General features: G+C 69.7%; 2 protein-coding genes across 11 annotated transcripts in view; one reads left to right on the top strand and one right to left on the bottom strand.

Annotated features, from left to right (window-relative positions):
- SARDH (sarcosine dehydrogenase) overlaps nt 1-6,268 on the top strand; it is a 45,242-nt gene extending 38,974 nt beyond the window's left edge. For all 10 annotated transcript variants that reach the window (XM_070066663.1, XM_070066644.1, XM_070066666.1 and 7 more), the window contains exons 19-22: nt 2,926-3,088; nt 3,460-3,628; nt 4,249-4,384; nt 5,967-6,268. In XM_070066663.1, coding sequence (XP_069922764.1) covers nt 2,926-3,088; nt 3,460-3,628; nt 4,249-4,384; nt 5,967-6,092 — 594 coding nt within the window. In that variant the 3' untranslated portion in view covers nt 6,093-6,268. The remainder of the gene's footprint in view (nt 1-2,925; nt 3,089-3,459; nt 3,629-4,248; nt 4,385-5,966) is intronic.
- A 3,242-nt stretch (nt 6,269-9,510) lies between these two features.
- On the bottom strand, nt 9,511-23,241 carry DBH (dopamine beta-hydroxylase). The gene is made up of 12 exons (XM_070066670.1): nt 22,239-23,241; nt 20,344-20,490; nt 19,118-19,375; nt 18,497-18,673; nt 18,033-18,135; nt 14,522-14,688; nt 14,079-14,222; nt 13,753-13,791; nt 13,339-13,398; nt 11,247-11,374; nt 10,739-10,898; nt 9,511-10,138 (listed from the first exon to the last, which is right to left on the bottom strand). The coding sequence occupies exons 1-12, from the start codon at nt 22,584-22,586 to the stop codon at nt 10,007-10,009; spliced, it is 1,863 nt and encodes a 620-aa protein (XP_069922771.1). The 5' UTR covers nt 22,587-23,241; the 3' UTR covers nt 9,511-10,006.
- Between the last annotated feature and the right edge of the window lie 1,784 nt (nt 23,242-25,025).

Genomic DNA, 25,025 nt, shown 5'->3' with positions numbered 1-25,025 from the left:
GTCGGCACAGACCCCGTGCCGGGCCCTTCGCCGGCTCTCATGGTTCTGTGACTCCATCCATTGCCGGGAGCTCACGGGGCTCTGCTTCCGCTGGAGGCTCAGTTTTTTCTTTTCTTTCCTTTCCTTTTCTTTTCTTTTCTTTTTCTTTTTTTTTTTTTTGACAGGCAGAGTGGACAGTGAGAGAGAGAGACAGAGAGAAAGGTCTTCCTTTGCTGCTGGTTCACCCTCCAATGGCCGCCGCGGCTGGTGCGCTGCGGCCGGCGCACCGCGCTGACCCGAAGGCAGGAGCCAAGTGCTTCTCCTGGTCTCCCATGGGGTGCAGGGCCCAAGCACTTGGGCCATCCTCCACTGCACTCCCGGGCCACAGCAGAGAGCTGGCCTGGAAGAGGGGCAACCGGGACAGAATCCGGCGCCCCGACCGGGACTAGAACCCGGTGTGCCGGCGCCGCAAGGTGGAGGATTAGCCTAGTGAGCCGTGGCGCCGGCCTGGAGGCTCAGCTTTAACAACATCACGTATTTATTTGGAAGGCAGAGTGACTGACAGAGAGAAAAAGATTTTCCATTTGCCGGTCCACTCCCCCAAATGACCTCAGTGGCCAGGGCTGGGCCAGGCCAAAGCCAGGAGCCTGGAACCCATCCGCCACGTGGGTAGCAGGAGCCCAGGCACTTGGGGCATCCTCCACTGAACTCCCCAGGTGCATTAGCAGGGAGCTGGATCGGAAATGGAGCAGCTGGGACTTGAACCGGTGCTCCTATGGGATGCTGGCGTCAGACAGAGGCTTACCTCTCTGTTCCTCCACTGGAGTTTTTTTTAAATAAAGATTTATTTTATTTATTTGAAAGGGTTATAGAGAGAGACAGAAAGAGAGAGAGGTCTTCCATCCGCTGGCTCCCTCCCCAAATGACTGCAACGGCCGGAGCTGAGCTGGCCAGAGCTTCTGCCGGGTCTCTCTCCCACGCGGGTGCAGGGGCCCAAGCACCTGGGTCGTCTTCCACTGCTTCCCCGGGTCACAGCAGGGAGCTGGATCGGAAGTGGAGCAGCCGAGGCTTGAACCGACGCCCATATGGGATGCGGCGCTGCAGGCCGGGGCTTTACCCTCTGTGCCACAGCGCCGCCCCTGGGGACTCTCAGAGCGCACCTGAGCCCCTGTGCTCCTGGCGATGGCACTTGCCCTCCCCTGGTGCTCAAAGCTCTGTCGTCAGCCCACTCCTCGGGTGGGGGCACTGAGGCTGAGCGAGGCTGACCCGGGGTGGCTGGGAGCCGCTGCCCCTACCCAGCCCTGCTTGACCTGGAGCCCAAGTTCTGATGTCCCTGTTCCCAGCCTCGTCCCCTCCGTGGGTCCCCAGTGGGAAAAAATGGGGACTTCCTGCACCCCCTGCCTCCCGTGTCCCCGTCACAGAGCGCAGCCCCAGGGCTCCTGCCGAGGGCTCTTCCCTGCCTTGGGGGATCAGTTCTTTCTCTGGGGCCGTTTGTTCCACACCTGTGCGGGTCGGGCTGTGCCCAGGGGCGCCCTGGAGACCTGGTGGCCCTGGACTGCTCGTCCCGCCCCCGCTTAGTGAGGAGTGGGCATGCCCAGGGGCGCCCTGGAGACTTGGTGGCCCTGGACTGCTCGTCCCGCCCCCGCGTAGTGAGTGAGGAGTGGGCGTGTGCAGGGGCCCGCAGTCGGCGGATGCAGGTGGAGATGATTTCAGAACGAGGTTGGCTCCGAGCCCCAGGCTGCTGCGTGGGCTGCCTGCAGCGAGCGCCGCGCTGGTGTCGGTGTCGGGGACACCGGGGCTGCCCACGGCGTGCATTTCTCACGTCTCCTCTGAGCTTTCTGAGGGGCCCGGGCAGACGGCAACTCGGAGCGAATCTGTGTGGCTTCAGAAGCATTCGGAACCCAGCCCTGGTGGCAGGTGCGCGGAGCCACGGCGGGGAGCGTGGGGCAGGGGTGGAGCCTGGCGAGGCGCCGCCCTCCCCACGTCCGCTGGCCTCAAGTCCTGTCCGTGGGTTGGGGCACCCGGCTGTCACCACGTGGCTCGCGTGGTCGGGGATCGGCAGCTGGGACCAGGCCCCTCTCCTGCCTGCGCGCCGCCCGCTGCTGCCGCAGCTCGGCCTCCGCCTTCCAGCGGCCCCGGGCAGGCCCTTGCCCACCTGCGGTGCCTGTGCTGCTGGCCGGTGACCAAATCCCAGGTGTAGAGCCCGAGGCTGTCTTGAGGTCCCAGCCGTGGCCCAGGCTCAGCCGACTGAGGGGCCGTGGACCTGCTGGAGCGGGGAAGGGGGGCTCAGAGCTCAGGTGCTGCCCCTCCCTGCACATGTGGCACCGTCAGGGTGATTCCTCCCCACACCCACTCTCCTGGGCAGACCCCGCTTCCCGGGGCTGACCTGGGTGGGTCCTGGAGGCTCGGGAATCAGAGCCGGCGCTCCTGACCCCGGCGTACAGACGAGGGGCGGGCCAAGTGGAGCTCAGAGGTTTCCCGCGGCCACTGCAGGGCCCCCAGCAGCCTGCTGCGTCCTAATTTGGGGACCTGTGCGTGAGTTACTAGAAAGCAGGGTCTGGGCAGGCGTCTCTAGGGGACGGCGGACTGTCCAGGGTCAGCAGGGGGCCTCATGGGGGACCCTGAGGGAGGCAGACACAGGGGTCAGGCTCCGTGAGGCTGGAGGCAAGGGGCTGGGGTCCCCGGGCGGGCAGGGGCGGCCAGGGGCTGGCAGGGGTGGGACGCGGCCTCCCTGAGCCTCCCAAGGGAACCTGCCCCGGAGAGAGGGCTCCTTGGTGCCTCCCGAGGCAGCCCTGCTGCGGTCACTTGTGAGTCACTTTGCTGTCGCGTCCATGAGCAGCGCTGAGGGCCGTGAGCCCGCCGTCCCCTCCCCCACACCGTTGCGCCTTCTCTCACCCTGGTGGAAGCCGCCATCTGGCCACCTGACCCCAGCTGCGTGTCCTGCAGGTCCGGGCCGTGCGCCTGTCCTTTGTGGGGGAGCTGGGCTGGGAGCTGCACGTCCCCAAGGCCTCCTGCGTGCCCGTGTACCGGGCTGTGATGGCCGCCGGAGCCAAGCACGGCCTGGTCAACGCCGGGTACCGCGCCATCGACTCCCTGAGCGCCGAGAAAGGTGAGTGGGGGTGCGCATGGCACCGGTGCCCAAGCTGCCGGAGAGTGGGGGTGTGCATGGCACTGGTGCCCGAGCTGCCCGGAGCCAGAGCTGTGGCCCTGCAGCCGGCCGCCTGGCTGCCTGCCCCTCACCCCTGCAGGAGGTGGAGGCCTGGCGGGGGCGGCTCCCTAGGCCCCCCTTCACAAGCCCTAGCCCCCACCTTGGCGCCCCCAGCGTCTGTGCTGATGGCCTCAGCCCATTGCTGCCCCCCACCCAGGGAGAACATTCTGGAGTCGCCCAGGTCACTCAGCAGCTCTGGGCAAGGACTCAGGGCTGGGCTGCACCCATCCTTGCCTTTGGCTGGCACTGACCCCGGCCTCCCCATCCCACAGGCTACCGGCACTGGCACGCGGACCTGCGGACGGACGACAGCCCCCTGGAAGCCGGCCTGGCCTTCACCTGCAAGCTCAGGTCGCCCGTGGCCTTCCTGGGCCGTGAGGCCCTGCAGGAGCAGCGGGCTGCGGGCCTGCGCCGGCGCCTGGTGTGCTTCACCCTGGAGGAGTGAGTGTCGCACACGCCGGGCAGCCCCGGGGTGCTTGCTTCTCCCAGAACAGCGCCCTCTCCTGGCTACAGAGGGGGAAACAGGCCCTCGGGCCAGAGCCAGGTGCGGGCCCCCGAGGGGACGTCCCCGCCAGGCCAGCCTGCCTCCCTGGGACGTGAGCCCCGGCCTGAGGCTGGACTCTGCGTCACCCAATGCCCCGTGTCCTGCTCCAGCTTCATCCTCACGGTGGCTGTGATGACTGAGAGGGGCCTGGCTGGGCCCCCAGAGGTCAAGGGCTGAGGGGACTCACACCAGGTCCCGCAGCAGAGGGGGAAGAGAGACCCTGGCCCAGCTTCTCCCTGTCCCGGCCGTGGGGTAGACCCCTGGGAGAGTGGGCCCGGGCCCAGGGTCTGCGGGCACCGTCTACAGCTCCTAACGGCAGAGCCTGGTTAATGAAACCCGCGTTGCCGGTGGGAAGGGGCGCACCCCACGGGGCGGGCGGGGCGAGCCGTGGTGGAGCTCAGGCCCACAGAGGGGCTTCTCCCTGTGGGGGGCTCGCCTGTGGAAGCGCCGCGGCCAGAGTGGGCGTGTTTCCACCGCGAGGGCCCTGGGTCCCAGCGGCCACTGCTGCTTCTTCCAGGAAGGTGCCGCTGTTCGGCCTGGAGGCCATCTGGAGGAGCGGCCAGGTGGTGGGCCACGTCCGGAGGGCCGACTTCGGGTTCGCCATCAACAAGACCATCGCCTATGGCTACGTCCGCGAGCCCGGCGGTGGCCCCGTGAGTCCTCCCGGGCCCCATGCCGCACCTGCGCCGCACCTGGGCACCTGGGGAGAGGGAGCTCAGCCCCGGGCACAGCTGCCCAGACCAGGGCTTGGCACAGGCACAGCTGCTTCTCTTTCTGGAAGATTCTGACTTGGGCAGCAGTGGCGCGGGTCTCGGTTCCTAAAGCCGGGACCTTGGTCCCATTTGTGCTGGGTCGGGCGATGGCTGCAGGGTGACCAGGGACCTAGCTTCTCCCCAATCCTTGTTATTCCCCTGCTCACCCCAGAGCTGCTGGCCCACGCGGCTCGATGTCCCCCACACGTCCAGGCCCCAGGCCATGGGAGGCTGCAGTGGACAAAGCAGGCAGGACCCGAGCATGCCCCCTGGGCGCTGGTCACGGGGCCAGGACAGCCCTGGGAGGCGGGAGGCAGGCCTGGGGCCTGGCAGCGGCGGGACCTGGGGGAGCCACTGGCCTGGCTCCAGAGACTTCCTGCCTGAGCCCCCAGCCCACTGGGGGGATCCTGGGCTGCAGGTCACCTCCGGACTCAGGAGGGAGCGTGGGAGGGGCTGGCGGGAGCCGACCAGGCCCCGGGAGCTGCCCAGGAGGCTGGGCCTGTCCGCCACAGCGGGAGGGGACTCTGCAGGTCTGAGCTGGCCAGGCCGGGGCCCTGCAGGGCCTCCGTCAGCCCAGGTCCTTGTCGCACCTGCAAGTGCATGGCCAGCAGCCCCCGTGCTCCCTGCCCGGCCGGGGCTCCCACGCCACACACTGCAGCCACGCTCAGCGCCCGCGTGTCTGATTTTCTTCCTTGCTTCCAGTCCTGAGTGGGAGGGATGAGAGGGGGCTGTGTTCCCCGCCTGCCCCGGCCCCGGGTTCAAGTGCTGGACAGGAAGCACAGGCTCCTGGGGCCCACGCCGTCCTCCGCAGCCCCCAGCCCGGGCAGCGTCTGCTCCGGGGCGGCTGGCTCCCGAGGGCCTGCTGGGAGGCAGGTGGAGGCCGGGCCGTCCCAGCCGTCCGCACCCCTGCTCTGCCGCAGCTGCTGGGCTTGTGGGGTGGGGGCGGTCAGCAGGGCCGCTGTCCACATTGTGTTCTCAGCCGCTGCCCCAGGGGTCTGGATGACGGGCCAGTAGCACATGGCCCATGGGAGGTGTGTGCCCTGTGGGAGGTGTGGGAGGCGTGTGGGAGGTGTGTGCTGTGTGGGAGAGGCGTGTGCCCTGTGGGAGGTGTGTGCTGTGTGGGAGGCGTGTGCCCTGTGGGCGGTGTGTGCCCTGTGGGAGGTGTGGGAGGCGTGTGCCCTGTGGGAGGTGTGGGAGGCGTGTGGGAGGTGTGTGCTGTGTGGGAGAGGTGTGTGCCCTGTGGGAGGTGTGTGCCCTGTGGGAGGCGTGTGCTCTGTGGGAGGAGCCACACTGGCTGCCAGAGTTGGCCTTGCTGCACGGTGTGGGGACGTGGCGTCAGCCGGCTCAGGGGCTGGGGGCTGGGGGCTGACCCTGGGTGGGCTTCCCCACGGGGGATAAAGCGAGGCCAGGACCCCTCCCCGGAGAAGCAGGTGCAGGCCCAGCTCCCCCCCAGTAACAGGTGCCCTCCCCCGCCCGGTCGCAGGTCTCGCTGGACTTTGTGAAGAGCGGAGACTACGCCCTGGAGAGGATGGGGGTCTCCTACGCCGCCCAGGCCCACCTGAAATCCCCCTTCGACCCCGACAACAAGCGGGTGAAAGGCGTCTACTGAGGGCGCCCGTGGGGCCCAGCTGCCCGTCCCGTCCCACGGAGCCCACGCAGGCCTGGCTCCCGGGATGGGCTCCGGGCCTGTGCAAACCCCAGCGCAAACCTGTGGGCGCCTCGGGGCCCGGGCCCCCTTGTCGGAAGGTCTCAGTAAACCTTGTGTGCCTGCAGGGGCGCAGGGCCCGCCTGGCTCCTCCTTTATCCCCAGCTCTGCCGGGGCACTGAGCGGAAAGGCCTCTGAGATCCTCCAGCCTGCACAGCAGGGAGCAGACGCGGGGCTGGGAGCCCTCCCCTGTCCCTGCCTCAGTTTCCCCCAGACCTTGCTGCTGGGGCCTGGCAGCCGCTCTGGCCGCCATGCACGAGGGCACAGCTCCTGCCCGTGGGCAGACCCTGCCCTGCTGTGCTGTGAGGCGGGGCCCCAGGCCTGCGCCCCCCCCCCCGTGCCCCTGAGGACCCTGGCACCTGCTCTGAGTCAGGAGTGGCCCTGCCTGTCCTGCCCAGGTGGGCGAGCCCCGCTGTGCCCCTGCACACGGCCGCCTCCCTCTCCGCCCTGCGCCCTGGCTCAGGTCAGCGTTCTGAGACCTTGGGGAGCTGGGGGTCGAGCCGGCCCCGACAAAGCTCGGCCCGCGCTCTGGCCAGGCTGCCCCACGGTCCAGGGTGCAGGTGGCGCGTGCTGGGGGGGTGTGGGAGTCGGGGCGGGGGCTGAGTGGGTGCAGGCAGTGGCTGGGGGGCCTGGGCTAGAAGGGACTGAAGCCTTGGGGTGATGTCCGGGTTACAGGCAGGCGCGGACGGGCGCGGATGGCCAGTCTGGCCCCCGTGCTCCCAGGACGCGGCCGGCACCTGCAGCCTTCCCCGCTCGCAGGCAGGCCTGGCTCGGGATGAGAGGGTGCTGGGGGGGGGGGGCGGATGAGGGGGGCCGGCTTCCCAGATGGCCGGCCCGCCTCCCCCAGCTCTGCGGTCTGGCCCCAGGCCCCTGGCTCAGGGCGACCACATTCATCTCGGCCTGTCCTTGGGGGAAGGGTGGGGGAGGCCGGGTCCTGGTTCCCACCCCATGCATTCCTCGCAGCTGCAGCTGGGACCCCCACCCCCCGCCACCGCCGCCGCCACCGTGCAGTCTCCCCTCAGCCCCTCTGGAAGCGCATCCTTGGGTCACCGGGGTGGGAGTGGCTCTCCCCAGTCGCCCCCAGGCCACCCGCCCCAGCCAGCAAGGTCCCAGCCCGGCGAGCCGCCCTGGGCCGACTTCGGCAGACCTCTAACCCCGTGTGCCGTCTGGTCCCCTGTTTAGGAGCAGCCAGGAGCCTTGGAAGTGCCCAGAGCGTGGAGGGCAGAGCCTGGTGGGCGGTGGGGAGAATGGCGTCGCCCGGCTGTGGGGTGGCGGTGGACAGGGCCCTTCTTACCCGGTCTCGGCTCCCTCCTGCCCGGCTCGGCTGGAGCGTGTGCCCAGGCTGCCCAGGGGCTGTCGGAGGTGCCCGGCGGCACCCGGCAAGTGTTTGCCTCATAGTGAGGCCAGCACCCAGCACGGCCCCCTTCCCGCGGGCGGGGGGGCGGGGGGCAGGGGACAGGGTCCCCCCGGCAGGTTCGAGGTGCCCCTCTCCCCGGGCGGCTCGCAGCCCCGCCCCTTCCCGAGCTCGCAGACGGCTCACGTGCAGGGAGTTGGCTTGGGGCCCGGCTGCCTCCTGCACAGCCGATAAAACTGGCCATAAAAGTGGCTGAAGAGAGGCCCCGGGGCCTGACTCCGTGGTGGTGCGCAGTGAGCCATCTTGTGCTAGGGTCCTGGGGTGACCCTGACCCACCGATGAACCGGACGGGGTCGTATCCCTTGTAGGCTTCGGCCACCACACCAGCAAAGGGGTGGGGAGGGGGCTCAGCGCTCCTGCGCCTTCGCTCTGCCCGGGACCCGCCTCCCTGCAGCTGCCCAAGGGCTCACCCGCCGGCAGCCCACCCCCAGCCCACGGGCGATGAACAGAGGCCAGGGGCGTGCCAGGGGCAGCAGGCAGGACCCACCCGGGTTACCGTCCTCCGGGAGGTGGCGAGTGGGCTTGGAGAGGCCCCCGGGGGGAAGGGGCCCTGGCTGTGCGAGCGGGGTGGGGCGGGGAGCTTGGCTGGCCCTTGCCGCTGTCCCCTCCCGTCCTAGAATTTGCTGGCAGCCCAGACGAGCCGGCCTCCCGAGCACACCCAGGCCTGTCTGTCGGCTGCGCGCCGCCTCCTGGTCTGCGTCCCACACTCCCTGCAGGCCCCCGTCACGGCCCCTCTCACCTCTGATTCTCCCGGTCGTGCCCCAGCCCGTTCTCAGCCCCACGGGGCCCTCAGACGCCTCCCCAGACACTGGGGGCCCTGCTTCCCCCCTCCTCACCACAGCTGTGTCCCGTGGCAGCCCACGCGGGCCCCCGTCTCCCTCTCCTGCTCTGCTTGTCCAGCCTCTCCCCCCGCTGCACCACGCTCACGCCCCCACCCCTGGCAGTACTGCACTTGGTGAGCGTCAGGCTGGGTGGGGGGCAGGGGCTGGGCTCACGGGGTCTCCAGCCTCAGGAGCAAAAGGGCCTGGGGTGGCTGCAGGGGGCGTGTGCTGGCGGTTACCTGGGTTTGTCGGAGCGGGGAGCAGGGTGGCCCTGGGGCTCAGCGTCCCCCTGCCCTGCGGGCTGGAGCACTCGACAGCTGGGGAGGTGGGCAAAGAGTCTGCCCCAAGCCCGTTCTCCGCCGCGCCACTTGGGACCTGGGGGCTTTGGGGGTGGCTGGGAGGGGGCTGCAGGCCACACACAGGCTGAGGGATGATCCTGGCCTACCCTGCCTGGAAGTCTGCCCACAGTGCCCTTGGTGACGTCACTGCACACCGCCACAGTGGGACCTGCTATAGTCCCGCGGGAGGGGGCTTCTCCGGGTGGGGTGGGGGCGGCCTGTCTGCACCTGTCGTGGAGGCCATGCAGATGAGAGGGCCCGAGCCGCGCCCGGGCTCCGTGGGGCCTGGCATTTCCCAGCCATCGTGCCCGGTGACTTATGGGCCTGTAGGAGCCGTGATTTACACAGCGCGGTGCAGCATGTCTGGGCCGGGTCCCCGTGCCGTAATGAAGAGCCTGGTGGAGGCAGAAGCGGCCTTGCGGCCTGGTGGGGGGGGCACTGAAGGCCCATCCATCACCCCCCGGACGCTGTGCACTGTTCTGCTGACCTGGCTGGACGCAGGCGCGTCCGTCACTCCCCCCAGAAAGCACCCAGGAGCTGAGCTCAGCGAGGAGGAACGTGGGGGAGGGGCAAGGAGCCGCTGTTCTGTGTGCGGGGGGAGGGGCCCTGTGTGCCCAGTCCTGGTGTCCACTTTTGTCCCCTCGACAGGCGCAGCCTCAGCCCGTGTCACGGACAGCCCCGGCGGGGGGTGGGGCGCGGACGCCTGCGGATGGCGCAGCAAAGCACACGGAACACAGGTCTGGCTGCAGAGCCGTCTCTTTGCCGCTGTGACCCCTGGGAGAGCCGTCCGGCGCCCTCACCCCCACTCCCCGGCTTCCTCGGCCGGCTCTCGGTGGCTGGTAGGGTTCCCCCGTAGGTGGGCGACAGCATCTGTCCCTGCTGCAGCCGGAGCAGCCGCAGGCGAGCCTGCAGCTGCTGAACGCCTGACCTGCCTCTGTGGAGGCCGCCACCCGAGCCTCGCACCCCGAGCGCCCGGCACCAGCGCCCACGCCCGTCGCCAGGGCGGCTGTCCCAGGAAGCGTGCGGGCGCCGGCCCCAGGCGGGTGCCCTTGCACTTCGTCACGGGGTGCAGACGAGGCCTGGTCTGCCCAGCTAGCGCAGGTCAGCCAGGTCCCCTCAGCCATGCGGGGGTCGCTGGGGTGGGTGGGCGGGAGAAGGCAGGAACAGGCGTGGCGGAGGGGACACGGAGCTGTCCCATGGGGCCCAGGCAGAGTGGGGGTGCGAGAGCCACACGAGGCCGCCCCGTCAGCCTTTGCCTCCGCTGATGCTGACCACGGTGGGGCCGGCGGGGCTCTGGGCCTGGCTGGCCGGGCACTGCGGGGCGGGCTCCAGCAGCGTGGACGTGATCTCGGGCAGGGGCTGCAGATCCCATTCGCCCTGCGAGGAAGGGACCCGGGGTCAACAGGCTGCAGGGGTGAGGTCAGGAGCCACCTCCGACACCTGCAGAAAACCTCTGGGGCTCTTACCCCCGGCTCTCCCGGTGTCCCTCTGGCAAACGCCCCCCCCACCTCCCGGCTACTTGGTCACTCAGCCGTCCCAGCCCCGGGGCAGGGGCTGGGGTTACAGCCAGTTCCCAGGGAAGGCTTCGGGCCCTGCCCTTGGGGCTTAGTGACTGCAAGGAAGTCCGCCCCACCCCACCCCTGCCACGAGTGACAGCACAGGCCCTGGCCCGGACACGTGCTCCTCCCTGGGGAGAAAACGGGACCTCCAGATACCCGTGGCACTGAGACGCGGCTCGAGAAACCAGCCCGCACCTCATCCAGCTGTCGGCTGTCGCCCCTCCCTGGCCCCCGCACTCACTCTGTCCCCAAGGCTGCGGCTGGGCCCTGCTCACACTGGGGGCCCATCAGTGCCCCAGGAGCTGTCCCCAGGGGAGGGGCCACCTGCCAGCCTCTCCCCTGTGCCTGGCTGTCCGCTGCCACCTGGCCACACTCCGAGGGCCCCAGTCCCCGCCCCGCTCCCCTGGGGCAGGCAGACCTGGAAGCGGACGGCCGAGGACTTGTTGCAGTGCATGGATATGGGGGCGAAGCCGTACAGGGCCCTGAGCACGTCGCGGCTGAAGGAGTTCCAGGGCACGGAGGCAAACTGCTGAGGGACGGAGGCCTGGGGGCAGGTGCACACGTCCTCACTGTTGAACCTGGGGAGCAGGAGCAGCCCGTCTGTGCCGGCAGGGACAGCTGGTGTGCCTGCACCGGGGGCATCCCCGGGGCGGCCCCCATGCACTGGGCATCCTACGAGGCTGCCGGGCCCCGTCTCCACACCAACAGTGGGCTCATGTCTCCTGCCACGTTGGGTTAGTGGCAGCCGGGCTGTGAGGTGGGGATTGACTAGTGATGCCTGCCGAGGGCGCCTCCGGGGTGGTGGGTGCCCGGTGACACCTGCTCTAGGAACGGCAGCTGCTGCCTCCCGGGGCTCGGGCAGTGGCAGGGTCTGAGGGTTTCCGTCCGTGGGAGCGCCCGGGGCCGGAGCACGGCGGGCTGCTCACCTGTTCACCAGGTGGAAATACTTCTGCAGGGAGCCGGCGTCCACGGCGCTCTTACACAGCTCCAGCTGTGTCTGGGGGTAGTAGTGCACGTAGTTGACGCACATCTCCTCCAGGATCCCGAAGCCGCCCTGCGAGCCAGAGGACCGCGTCAGACACGCCGGCAGTGGCGCTCGCCCCGCCAGCTGCCCAGCGCCGGGCGCCAGCCTCCCTCCCCACTCACTGGCCAGCGGCGTGGCAGGTAAAGCTGCCACATGCAGCGCCGGCATCCGTATGGGCGCTGGTTCCAGTCCCGGCTGCTCCGCTTCCCAGCCAGCTCCCTGCTGTGGCCTGGGAGAGCAGCGGAGGACGGCCCAGGTCCTTGGGCCCCTGCAGCCACATGGGAGACCAGGAAGAAGCTCCTGGCTCCTGGCTTTGGCCTGACCCAGTCCCAGCTATGGCAGCCATCTGGGGAGTGAACCAGCAGATGGAAGATTGATCAATCTCTCTCTTTCTCTGTCCCTACCTCTCTCTTTAACTCTGCCTTTCAAATAAATAAATCTAAAATAAGAAATCCCGTTCCTTGCCAGGAGCAGGCAGCCCACTGGTTAACCAGTCTCCCCCCAGCTGGTGATAACCTCGCAGAGAGAGCAGAGCCCAGGCATGGGGGAATGTTGTGCCCATTTTATGGGCACAGAAACTGAGTCTCAGAGCAAGGGGCAAGCCCTGTGGTGGCGGCAGAGCCAGAAGCTTGGCCTGAGTGGACACAGCCTCCAGTGGTGGCCCCGGAGCTGCCCCCTGGTCCCCAGTGAGAGCTTGGAGCCCAGGACAGCAAGGGAGACCCCTTGATGCCGTGGATCCACAGGGCCACCGGTCAGGGCCACCGGTCACTGCTGGGGAGGAACAGGGCTGCAGCAGCGGCAGCCATCACAACAGCCTCCAGCCTCCCAGGGGGCACCCACAGCTGTGTCCTAGCACGGACACGCTAGGTCCCAGGATGAGGGGACACGTTAGGTCCCAGGATGAGGGGACACGCTAGGTCCCAGGATGAGGGGACACGCTAGGTCCCAGGATGAGGGGACACGTTAGGTCCCAGGATGAGGGGACACACTAGGTCCCAGGATGAGCCCTGCTCTAGGGCTTCCGACTGTGGAAGCCTGGGAGGGGGAGGGGAGGAGAGGAGAGCGCAGGATGGGGAGGGGAGGAGGAGGAGGAGCAACGCCGGCAGCTGGGAGGAGCCAGGGTGCAGCAAGCAGAGCCCAGGCCCGGCCACCCCTGCCTGGCTCTGGGCCCGGGGGCTTTGCGATCCCTGGTGTGGGGCTGGGGGCTGTGGCTGGGAAGCTAGGCACTCTGCTCACGGCAGACCTGGTGCCGGCAGGTCGGGTGGGTTACGCGGACGGCACCTGCCCGCAACAAGTGCTCTACGCCGGCTCTGTGCCCCGGGCTGCCTGCACACTGCCCCTGCCCGAGCCTCTCTCCGCTTCCCCCGCTGCGAGGCCGTCCCTGCTCGCTGCTGCCCTGTGCCTGTGTCTGCTCCCTCACGTCCCCCGTAACTCGCGTGGTGCCTGTGGCCACGCTCCTGGCATCTCCCCCGGTGGCCCAGCGCCAGGCTCACGGTACCGACGCTCACTGAGCAGGCGCCGGAGTGACAGACGGCTCAGCGGGCCGAGCCGCTCGCAAGCTCCCCGGTCCTGGCACCGTGCACGAGGCTGTGCGTGGGCTGAGCCGCGCCCTCGGGCAGCCCGCGCCGGGTGGGGAGTTGCGAGGGGGGCTCGGGAGAGTTAGAAATCCTGACCCAGGGCGGCGTTGTGGCGCAGCACGAGCCGAGCCTCCGTGGGGGGCGCCTGCACCTGTGTCTGGTTCCAGTCCCGTCGCCTGGGAGACAGCAGCGATGGCCCAAGTACTTAGTCCTGGCTGGCCACGTGGGAGACCCGGATGGAGTCCCGAGCTCCTGGTTTCGGCCTGGCCCAGCCCTGGGAGCGAACCAGGGGATGGAAGACCTCTCTGTGTCCTCCCTCTGACGTTCAATCACATAAATATTTTACTAAAAATAAAGGAAAGACAGAAACCCCGGAGCAGGTGCCCTGGCCAGAGGCGCCCCTCTGCGGTGACTTACCACGGTGGCCAGCGTCCTGTCTTCCGTGTTGTAGGTGCAGGAGGTGATGAGCACGTCCCCCTGGGGAGCAAAGACCCCCAGGCCATGAGCACCTGCCCGCCTGGGGCTGCCTGTCCCTGCAGGTGCCCAGGCACTGCCCTGGAGCTCAGGGGGGCCCTGTGGCCACACCCCCACAACGGCAAGTCCGCCAGCACGTGGGGCTGTGTGGGCCGCTTGCCGGAGTCACCGCTCAGGGCAAAGCTCTTGTGTGACGGGGGCCCCACTTCACCCACCGCCGTCTCTCCCTCCAGGCTGGAGGACGCAGTCACGTGTCCATCTGGCTGCTGGCCCCCCACGCCGTGCTCTCCCCTGCACCCCTCCCGTGTCCTGCTGGGATGGGGTCCCCAGGTGCCCCCTGCCCTGCCGGCCCCTCACCGGGTACACGGTCACCTCCTTCTTCAGCATGCGGATCTCCTGGGGGGGGGGGCGTGGAGGGGAGGAGACCTCAGTGACCCGCAGACCAACAGACCCCAGCCCTCGCTGCCTGCCCTCCCTCCCACCCTGCCCCTACTGGGGAAGGCCAGGGCTGCCTACGGGGGTGGGGCTGGCCAGGAGGGGGCATGACAGCAGCAGGAGGAGGGCATGGCCACGGCTGCCTCCGTGGCAGGGCAGGGCCACTGTCAGGTGCTTGGGCCTGGCCCCACAGCACCGGAGCCCAGGGCTCTCTGTGGCCGGAGGGAGACAGAGCCAGGGTGGCCCACCTGGAAGTGGGGGCTGTAGTGGTTGTCCCTGTTCACGATCTCCCTCTCCCGGCCGTCCCGGGCCAGCACCGTGAGCACCTTCCTCCCGGTCAGGTGCGTGTGCAGCTGTGAGGCGAAGATGCGGATGCCGGAGGGTGGCAGCGCCTGCGGGGGGGGGGGGAGGGCGGCGATGCCAGGCTCACGTGCTCCTCTGGGGCGTCTGCATCCTCTAGCCCTTCCCCCCAGATCGGTTGGGTCTCCCACCGTGCACGGAGCCGGGATCGCAGTGACCAGATCACGTGGCCAGTGGGCGGGTAGAAATGGGCACGTGGCTGTGGCCGGGGGCCTGGTGCACACTGGGGCTCTGAGCAGGAGGGAGCCCTGAAGACAGAGGGAAGCTTCTGCCGGGAGCCCGAGCTGTGCACCTCCCTCCCTGGGCTCGCCCTGCCCCGGGCCCCACTCACCAGCTGGGTGCACTTGTCCGTGCAGTAGCCGGTGAGGACGAAGGCCATCTCCCCGGGTGGGATGGCCATCACGGGCGTGTACACCAGGCCCAGCTCCATGATGCCCGCGTCGAAGCGCCGCAGCGTGGCCGTGTAGTGCAGCCGGATGCCCGAGGAGTCGCGGCGGCCTGTGGGGAGAGGGCGGGGGCCGGTGAGCCCCTCCCAGTGGACAGCCCTGGACCCCGAGCCCCCAATCCCCAGCCAGGATCCAGAGCCAGGTGCCTTTGTTGCCACACCTGGGGACGCCAGGTATCCCACCTGTCACACATCGTGCGACACCCATGTGGGACCAAGCTGGTGTGGCCAGGGAGCCCGTGGGGGAGACGCAGCACGGGTGAAGGAGGGCGAGAGGCCGGCGGCAGGCATGGAGGCATGGACACCTGCCCCGATGCCTTGGCTGGCACTTTGCCCCCCCCCCGCCCTCTACACAGAGGATCTAAGCCGGAAGCCAGCGGCAGGACCAGACCTCTGTGTGTGGCTCGGGCAGAGGAGGCACGGACCCCTGAGTGTGACCATGGCCCAGGGGAGGGCACGTGCGTGTGTGTTTGTGCGTGGACGTCCACAGGAGTACCGGCCTCTTGCAGACCCCGGCCATTCCCGCTCTGACCGCTGTGCTGCTGGACAGAGGGGGGCCGAGGGCGGCGGCTACAGCAGCGTGGACCCCGGGGGCAGGGCCGGCGCTGAAGCTGTGGCCCCAGGCCCTGCCCACTCCAGGCTGCGCTCGGTCGGCGGTGCACTGTGCATGCTCAGGCCACTGGCCGTCCCCCTTGGGGCCCGGGCCCACGGTCAAGGCCTCTTCCAAAGTCCATCAGAGCCTGTGGCTGTCTCCTGGCTGTGGTCCAGCCGCACCTGCTGGGTCTGCTTCCAGGTTGCTGGCTGAAGTCCTTGAAGTAGCCTGGGCAGCTCGCAGGCCCGGGAGGCGGACGCTGGTGCCCACGGGAGCAGCCATGCACCTACAGGGGGCCCTTCCCCTCCTGTGTCCATCTGTGACTGGGCCTGGAGCTCTGGGCTGAGCCCATGGCAGGGTCTACAGGCCTGGCCATGGGGCCGGGACCCCACCTGAGCACTGGAGAAGGGAGGGGGCAGCTGTGGCCGTGGGACGGGGTGAGGAGAGCCAGGGAGAAAGTTCCGGTCACAGGGAAGAGGTGACGCAGCCGGGGGCAGACGGCTGGTGGCCCGTGTTCAGCTCTGCTGCCTCCTTTGACGGACCAAGTCACAGGCGAGCAGAGCGGGGCACAGTCTTGTCCCTGGGCGCCGGGAGTCATTCAGCCGTTCACCGGCACCGGGGGCTGCCCGGGGTAAGAGTCCCTGGGCCCAATTCTCCAATGACGGAGCTGAATAGACTGGGTGGAAGACCTTGCTCGAATCTGGGGGTGCAGGTCGGGGTGGGTGTTGGGGGGCCTGGCTGTCTCCCGCCCGTTTGCTCTAAGATGAGGCCAAGACCGCCTCCCCCTGCCTCTGTCCCCTCCCCGCCCCACCCCTGCTCCCCTGCTCCCCTGCCGCATCCAGACCCCCGCGTCCCTGCCGATTGCATGAGAGGAGGATAGAGGGGGCGGCCATGGCTGCACTGGAGCTGGGGTTGAGTGATGAGATACTGCGGGGCCGGGCTGTTCATCGGAAGAGCAGCCGTCTCGAGGCTTGCGAAGTGACAGGAGCGTCCCCGGGCTTGGCAAGGGAGCCATAAATACGTCCAGATAAGCAGACTAGCCTGCCGCTTAAGGAGTTTTCGAAAATCCATTTGCTGTCGGGTTTAAATGAGCCATAAATCCCGCAGCTGGCCGCGGCCCGGGCTGACTCACGTCTCTGCTCGCTGCAGATAACTCCCCGGGGACAGAGAGGGCGGGGCGGGAGACTCGCACAGCAGGGGGCAGGGGCGGCATCGCCACCCAGGACCCCAGCCCAGGCCTCGCACTCCTCGCTCGGGCTCTGCCTGCTCCTCCCGTGCAGGAGGAGAAGCGGTCGCTCCCCCACCCCGCCCCGAGCCTGCAGGTGCCCGACGGTGGGCAGACAGAGAACTCAGACAACACAGCGAAGGCACGGAGCACGGACAGGGCACGGAGCACGCGGACAGGGCGCGGAGCACGGACAGGGCACGGAGGGCGCGGAGCACAGCGAGGGCGCGGAGCACGGACAGGGCACGGAGCACAGCGAGGGCGCGGAGCACGGACAGGGCACGGAGCACGGACAGGGCACGGAGCACAGCGAGGGCACGGAGCACGGACAGGGCACGGAGCACAGCGAGGGCGCGGAGCACGGACGGGGCGCAGAGCACGGACAGGGCACGGAGCACGGACAGGGCGCGGAGCACGGACAGGGCACGGAGCACAGCGAGGGCGCGGAGCACGGACAGGGCACGGAGCACAGCGAGGGCACGGAGCACGGACAGGGCGCGGAGCACGGACAGGCTTCCCCGCGTGTCACTGCTCCCCAAGCAACGCGGCATCGTGGCCGTTCCCGTGGCGTGTACCCCGCCACGGTGCTGGCAGCCACGCCAAGACGAGTCAGCCGTGGGAGGGCGTGTGCAGGCCTGGTGCAAACACGAGGCCGCTTTCCGTGAGGAGCCTGAGGCTCCTCGGGCGTGGGCGTCTGCGGAGGGTCCTGGAGCCGTGGCCCATGGCCCGTGGCCACTGAGTGCGACCGAGGCAGGCAGGAGGGGGCGCGGTGGGAGACGCCAGAGCGCCGGCAGGGGCCGTCTCCCGTCTCTGACGCCAGGTCAGCGGCCATCTCCATCCCTGGGACCGACCCTGGTTGCTGCACCTCGGGCCCCGGGCCGTCCGGCAGCCCCTGCTCCCTTCCCCGGCTGTGGTAAACCAGGCCGGACCCTGCGCGTCCCTGGAGCGTGTGCTCCTGTGTGCCACCCCACACCCCATCCTGGCTCGGAGCTGCCACCCAGGCCGGGGCCCCGGGCAGCCTCCTGCCCTCCAGGATGGAGTCCAGCGCCTCCTGTCCACCACGTGGACTCTCGCTCTTACTTCCATCTCCCCCGCCAGGAAACCCTGGGGGCATGGGTCTGTCCTGCTCACCCCAGCCCCCGCCCCCTGAGCCTGGAACGCGGGCTGGAATGCCGCGGGACAAAGCCCCTGCCTGCACCTCTGGCCATGGCTCCCGCAGAGAGAGGAGGCAGGAGGGGTGGGGGGCGGGGCTGTAGATGGGGGCCGGGTGGGCTCAGGCAGGCTCGGCCGTGGCGGGGCCCCGTGGCGAAGGCCGTGCCAGGCCTCCTGGCTTGCAGTCCCTGCTCACGGCCTGGCCCTCGGGCGTCCCCTCAACACGGGGCCCCCTTCCGCATCTGCAAAGCGGGGATGCAGGACACCCCTGCCTGCCCTTCCCCGGGCGGGCGGCACGAAGGCCAGCGCCGTGTTGCAGGGCCAGGAGCGGGGACGCCGTGATGAGAGGGAGCCCACGGGGGGGGGGGGCAGGGGACGAGGGGCCCGCGAGGGGCTCAGGGCGGCAGCCTGGGGGCGCGGGCCCCTACCTTCCATCTTGAGTGGGTTGTGGTAGTGCACTTCCAGACGCAGGAAGCGGGAGGAGCCGGGGCCCCCGAAGGCGAGGCCGGCCTCCTCCGGGTAGTAGAAGGCCTGCGAGGAGCAGCAGAGGCCGCGGCGTCAGAAGGGAGCCCATGGGAGGGGGCCCGGGACCACCCGCTGCGGCCCGCAGGGCGGCCGGGTGGGCGCGAGGCTGTGGGCCAGGGCCGCAGGGGCGGGTGCGAGGCTGTGGGCCAGGGCCGCAGGGGCGGGTGCGAGGCTGTGGCCGGGGCCGCAGGGGTGGGCGTGGGGCTGTGGCCAGGGCCACGGGGCGGGCGCGGGGCTGTGGGCTGGGGCCGCAGGGTGGTGGGTGCGGGGCTGTGGCCGGGGCCCCAGGGTGGCGGGTGCGAGGCTATGGGCCAGGGCCATGGGGTGGGTGCGGGGCTGTGGCCGGGGCTGTGGTGGGGCCGCGCACCTTGGCGCCCAGGGCCCAGGCGGCCAGCACGTGGCGGCAGTAGTTGAGGCGCTGCGGCTTCATCTTGGAGTCGCAGGGCCCGCTGAAGTGGGGGAAGCTCTCAAATTCGGCGCTGCACTGGAAGACTTCCATGTGGTGCACCAGGGCCTCGTTGCCCTCGCTGACGACCGGCTCGTACTGCAAGGGGGCGCCGCTGAGTCCCGGGCCCCACGGCCGCCCGGGCCCCACACCCCCGGGGCCCAGCAAGGCAGCCGTCCTGTGCAAGGGCATGGGCTCCTGCAGCCCCACCAGGAGGCAGGGTGGTCTGGGGCACAGCCCCCGGGCTGGCCCGCTCCCTGCTGGGCGGCCTCGGGCACTCCCGTGGGCTCCCCAGGCGGTCCTTCCTCCACTGGACACAGCGACGTTGCCTGGCGCCGGGGGACGGGAGCCCCCTGCCCCTGTTCTGAGCTGAGCTTCTGGCTCGCCAGGGGAGGGGGCCTGACACAGGACAGCGGCGGCTCCACCCCCAGGGGCCCCCCTCGGTGCAGGATGGGAAGCCGGAGCTCACAGGTACTCAGGGTATGCATCTTGGGGGGCCCCCGGGGCAGGGCCCGAGCAGACCCCCGCGTTCCCCCGCCATACCATGACGATGTGGTGCCGGCCGAAGCCCTGGGGGAGCTCTGCGATGTGGCACCAGTACGTGGTCTCCTGGCCGGGGATCAGCACGTCGGGGGCCCGCACCTCCAGCGTCCGCGTGTCGGGGGGCAGGGCCGGCTCAGGGACCTCGGGCTTGAGCAGCTGCACCCGCTGCAGCCCCCCCTGCAGGCCCGAGGTGTTGATGGCCTCCGGCGACCGGAATGGCTCCTCCAGGAAGGCGTAGACCAGGTGGACCGTGCCGTCCTGCAGCCAGCACGGGGCCCAGCGGCTCATCCCCTGACCCGCCCCCAAGCCGACCGCTCGCCACCAGGAGGGGTGCCAGGTCCCCACCCCCGCCTGCCCCTCCTCTCTGCGTGGCCCTGGCCGGGACCTGAGCACCTTGCTTGTGCCACCCACCAGACACCCTTCCCCCACAGGCCTCAGTGCACTCAACCTGCGGCCCCTGGGCCGCTGGGCCCCCTCCCCCAGCCCCAAGGCCACTGGGTCAGGTGTGGGTCAGTGCTCTCGGTGAGGTCAGGACGTCCACCTGGGGCCCCCGGCCATGACGCTGAAGGTGTGGGGCTGCACTGTTGGCTGTGGTCCCAGCAGTACCCCTGGGTTGGACAGGGCAGACCCGAGAGGGCCGTGAGGCAGCACCGCGGCGCTGGAGGCCGGCGGGTGCTGGGACTGGCCTTCTGACGCCGTGCTGTCGTGCACGGAGGCCTGCGTCTGGGTTCCTGGGCACCAGCAGACGGGGCCTGCGTGCCTTCCGAGTGCATGGGACCCCGGAGCCGCTTCCTCCAGGCTTCAGGCAGAGCCCCACGCCCACCCCAGCTGGCAGGTTCCAGGCTGAGCCACGCGGGCGTCGGCCTCCCCCGAGCCGCTCTTCCAGGGGATTCTCTGCCCTTGGTACCCACCCCATTTCACAGGTGGGCAAACTGAGGCCTGGAAGAAGCTAGGACCTGCCCCGACCCCACGGCAAGGTGACAGGGCCAGGTTGGGAAGCCAGGCCTCCTGGGACCGTTCCGGAATTCCACCTGATGGCGCCAGGAGGAAACACCCAGGGGCCAGATCCAGACCTGTGTCAGAAACCACGGCGGCCGGCGGCCACACATCCACAGAGAGAGCTGTAGCTCTAAGGGCTCGGGGCTGACGGCAGAGCTGGTCCCGCCCGAACTGCCTGCGGCCACCCCACCCCCCACTCTGCCCGGCACTGCTCGGGCCCCACCGACCTCAATGAGGTAGTCCTTGGGGTCGCAGGTGCTGAAGGGCCTCTTGAAGAGCAGGGCCAGGCCGTCTGGGGTGCTCTGTGCCCGCAGCAGCTGGTAATCCTGCCGGCTGTCCAGGTGGACCCGCCCCTGCCCGTCACTCCAGGCGTCCTGTGGAGGCAGGCGGGCCCTCAGCAGCGGGCGGGGAGGGGGGTGCAGCACAGCAGGTGTCTCCTCCCCCCTGCAGAGCTCACGGTCCACGGCCAGCACCCAGCTGAGCTGGGCCCCGGGCGACTGGGCCTGGGGTCGAGGGTTCACGCCCGCTTCCTATGTTGCTGCAGGAGACGTGAACTTGAGCCCCAGCCTCGCTCACTTCCTCTGCACCCGTGAGCACCCTGGTAGCCGCGCGGATCCCTGGACCTGGAGTGGGGCCCGGGGACTGGTGCTGTCCTGAAGAAGCCAGTACTGGGCCAGTACTCTCCTGCGGCCCTGGGAGGGAGGGCTCTGGGGGCAGGCGAGAGAGAGACCGGGTGCAGCATTTAAGGTGGTCCCTGTCCCAGGCAGGCATCCTGCACTCGCACAACCCTGAGACTGAGTTCTGCCTTAAACCCCGCACCCTTCGCTCTCAGCTCACCCCCCCCCCCAGGCCCAGAGGCCCAGGGGAGACCGACGCCCACCTCCCTGCACCCCCAGGGCTGGGGACAGCTGGACAGGGGACCCCTGGGAGCCAGGCCCAGAGGGCCTCCCCAGCAAGCAGGCCTCCGTGCTGGGGGTGGCTTGCTGTTCAATCCTGCACCCAGGGTAACACACGTCGTCACGGCTGCCAGAGGCTCTGTCCGGCGGCCCTGGGGGGCGGCACCTGGAGCACCGCCGGCGCCCCTGTGGTGCGAGTGCAGCCGGGAGCCCGAGGAGCTGGACGCTCGTTTGCAGGGGACCTGTCGTGCGGAAGGCAGCAGGGCCCCCGATCCTCCTTGGCTGGGACCCCTGAGCCCCCATGCCGTCCATTGGGCCTGGGCAGGCCCTGACCAGGCTGCTCTGCCCCAGGCCGCCCAAGCACAGCTCCCAGTCTCAGCGCCGCCCCTGGGAACCGGCCCCTGTGTGCCTGGTGGGACAGCGGGGCTCGGCTCCGTCACCACGCCGGCACAGGTGGACTCGAAACCACCCAGGAAGGCCGGCAGGGACTGCCCTCTGCGCCTTCCGGCTGGGGAGGCCAGGCCAGCTCCCTGCGGCCCCTGGCTCCTGCAGCCCGAGACCACCTTCCGCCCGCCTGTGCCTGCGGCTGTGGGTGGAGCTGGGCGCCTGCGCCGGTTCCAAGGGAGGAAGGCAGGCCAGTGACTCAGGGCAGCGGGGCCGGGCCTCCTCCTGTGCCCCTGCCGCTGGTGCAGCGTGAAGGGGTGCATTCTCCCTTCCTCTCCCCTGGAGCACCCAGGGATGTTTTGAGAACAGGGGTAAGGAGCCCTGCCTGGGCTCAGCTCTGTGGGTTTGTTCCATGCCCAGGGAGGGGTGCACTGGGTGTGTGCACCTGTTCTGCTCACGGCACGGCAGTCTGTGTGTGCTGCGCCCCGGCATGGGGGTGCTGCCGTGCCCTGGGCTGGCCTGTGTCGGGGAGTGCGTGGCGTGGAGCCTTGTTTGCAAAAACGGGGGACACGGGCTCTGCGCCAGGGTGGCGGGGCGTGGGGGAGCGAGCTGCTGGGATGCGTGAGGCCTCCAAGTGCAGTCACCTTCCTTGGGGGTCCCTGGGCCCCGATATTTATGGGGTGCAGCCAAGGACCAGGGCAGGGGTCTGTTTCCCATTTTGTCCTCAACACGGCGTCCCCGGGGCATCCAAGCTGGGCTCGGGTCAGAGTGAACTCACAGCTCCGCTTGCCGGGTCGGGGGCTGAGGCCGGACTCGGGGGGGGTGGGGGAGTGAGGACTCACGGCAAAGTAGGCGCCGTCGCCGTCGGTCCAGAGCACCACCAGGTCTGCGTTCTCCAGCTCCCCGCGGTCGGACATCCCGAACAGGACGCCGGCCCGGAGCGTCCGCACCAGCAGCTGGAAGTGGACGACCTCCTGCACGTAGCTGACATTCCAGGACAGCTCCAGGGTGCCCTGGGGGTCCAGGGGGACACGGTAGGGGAGGGGGCTCTCTGGGGGCGCCGAGCCCTGCAGCGCGGCTACCAGGATGACCAGGAAGACGGCCACCGCCGTGCCGTACATGGAGGCCGCCTCGCGCACGTTGGGGCTGGGGAGGCTGGCCCAGCGGCCCGGGCGGCGGGGGGCCTGCATGCTGGGGTGAGTGTGCCGGCCCCACCTGCCCCTTTATGCCCTGGCCCTGCACGGGGGTGGGTCCAGGGTGCTCCGGTAATCACATTTGTCTGGTGGCGAATTTGATTGTCTGCGTGGACCTCCCAGCAGCCCGTGCCCCGGGGCCAAACACTTTGCCTTCCGCCCTGCCTAATTGGCGCTAATGACACATGGCCATCATCAGCGGGAATCGAAGCCGATCACCATGTCCTCCTGGTCCCTGAGGGCGGCTCCTCTGCAGCCCAGGCCTTAGGGGGCCGAGGGGCTGCCTTCGACGGGAGCTGGGCGGCCCCGTCCTCAGCTGCTGGGGCCCGGCCCCACAAATGAGCCATTCCGGGGCATGGAGAGCTTCAAGCTAAAAACACCAGACAGGCCTCAGACGGTTCCCGTGTTAGCTACGTTGTGCATGGCCTGCTGTTCCACGCGTCTCCTGACTTCCCCACGGGCTCCAGCTCGCGCCTCGGCTGCCCCAGACGGAGCGAGGACCTCGTGGGGGGCCAGCGTGGGTGTGGGGCCCCTCTCTAGGTGTCGCGGGGACAGGCGGGGATAGAGGCATGGGGGATGGGCAGAGGCTGGGGGAGCTGGGGGGGCTGCCTTGAAGGAAGGGTGGGGGCCGGTCTGCCCCAGGCTGAGACCTCCCCTTTGCTGGGGCGGACCTGGTCAGGGCTGGAAGCCTCGTAGGCCAGTGTCCCCTGCCCGGAGCCCCCCGGGAGCCCCCGTGTCAGCCTGGCTGCAGTGCCAGGACGCTCTGCCTGGCCTCCTCAGCGCTGAGCCCCCGCCCCGCCCCCTGCTGGGTTGACAGCCCCCAGCCGGGCCTGGCTGCCTCCGGTCCAGGCCTGGGCCCCAGTGCTGAGCCCTCAAATACCCACGAGGGCGGGGCCGGGCTGCAGGTTCTGCTCCGAGCTCGAGCGCTCCTCCCCGCACAGCCATGACTGCGTCTGTGCCGGAGCTGAAACCCGGAGAAGGTGCCAGCGTCCCTGGGGTGGCTGTGCGGCGGGGGCCCCTGGTGACAGGTGGGGCTCCCCCGGGACAGGCAGGCAGCAGAGGCCGGAGGCTGGTTTGGGGTTTCTGGCCGAGCATCCTGGGATGCATTGCTTCCAGCCCAGAGCCCCCACCCCACCTGGAGAGGGAGAGGCTGACTGATCCACCCCTCCCTTCCCCCAAGGAGCCTGGGCGCAGGGGTGGGGGTGGGGTCCCCGGCCCTGGGAGGGGGCGTGGCCTCTCCTGCCTTCCTCTCTGGGAGGGGGCGGGACCCGCAGTTGGTCCACGCAGGGGCTGGGGAGGCGGGCGCAGCTCTTAGTAAACAGCGGAGTGCTTGGCGCCCGGGTTTATTTTTAGCAGGACCAGGAGACGCGGGCGCTGCCACGCCAGCCTTCCTCCTGCCGCTGACACCAGGCGATGCCTGTGCTGGCGCTCACCGCGGATGGGAGCCGGGGCCGCCCTGCGTCTCCACAGCCAGACCATGCTGCCACGGGGGGGGGGGGGCGGACACGCCCTGTGCCCCAGCCCGGGTCCCCTGAAGGTGCTTGTAGCAGGAGGGGGTGGGGGAGGCCGCACCCCTGGCGGTCAGGGGCGTCTCCTGGCCCCGAGGGAAGCGGGGGCCGGGCTGGGCTGGGCGGAGCTGGTCCCCGGGGCGCTGCTGTGGCCGTGGACCTGGTAAGGACACAGCGTAGCTGTCCTGCGCCCTCACACCCTCGCAGGTGACACCTTGAGAGGGGCACAGGCGCTGAGCAGGCCCGGAGCCCGGTGCCCTTCCCCCACTGCTCCCAGAGACGGGTGCTGGGGTGGCACCGGGCAGAGAGAAGCCGTGTTTGCTGCTGCGCAGGGCCGGTTTCCCACCGGGGGCGTCCACGCTGACCTCATTTAGAACCAATTTCAGCATTAATGAGCCGTTCGCATTCCCGCCGACACCCTCGGCTGTAATCCCCCATCGGCTCTGCCACGTGAGGCGGCTCCGCTGACTCCCCAGCCGTGGGCAGGGGCCGCCGGTCGGGCGGGGGCTGGGGCTGAGCCAGACAGGCCGGGCAGGCCGCTCCTGGCAAAGGCGGCCCCCGCCGGGAGGGTGAGGGCGGAGCAGCAGCCGCACCTGCTCACAGGGCGGAGGCAGGGGCAGCAGACCTCTGCAACGGCCAGTCGGGGGCCAGACAGCGCGGGCAGGGCGCAGAGCCCCCGAAAGACCGCCCTCCCCTGCCGGACCAGAGAGGCCGAGCAGAGGGGCTCTGTGCCGAGGCCACGGCCTGGGGTTGTGGTCCTGCCCTCGTGACTTCCCCGTGGGAGCTCACGGCAGGAGCCAGGCAAGGCCGCTGCTCACGGCTGACCGGCGGGAGGCCTGGGTCCGGTGCGGCCTCCTCTGGCCTAAGTCGCCTCTCGGAACAGGAGAATCCTCAAGAGGACATCCGGGGAGGCCAGGCCTAAACCCTG

The sequence above is a fragment of the Oryctolagus cuniculus genome, chromosome 1, assembly GCF_964237555.1.
Source record: "Oryctolagus cuniculus chromosome 1, mOryCun1.1, whole genome shotgun sequence".
Classification (NCBI taxonomy): Eukaryota; Metazoa; Chordata; class Mammalia; order Lagomorpha; family Leporidae; genus Oryctolagus; species Oryctolagus cuniculus.
Note: the sequence above shows the minus strand (reverse complement) of the source record. Positions and strands in the feature narration are given on the sequence as shown.

What these genes read in the sequence shown, in the direction of transcription:
- DBH (XM_070066670.1), bottom strand. Translation starts at nt 22,586, where the DNA reads ATGCAGGCCCCCCGCCGCCCGGGCCGCTGGGCCAGCCTCCCCAGCCCC. An exon ending in CAACCCACTCAAGATGGAAG is followed by an intron (nt 14,689 to 18,032) that starts GTAGGGGCCCGC and finishes CTCTCCCCACAG; the next exon opens with GCCGCCGCGACTCCTCGGGC. An exon ending in CGGACAAGTGCACCCAGCTG is followed by an intron (nt 14,223 to 14,521) that starts GTGAGTGGGGCC and finishes CCCCCCCCGCAG; the next exon opens with GCGCTGCCACCCTCCGGCAT.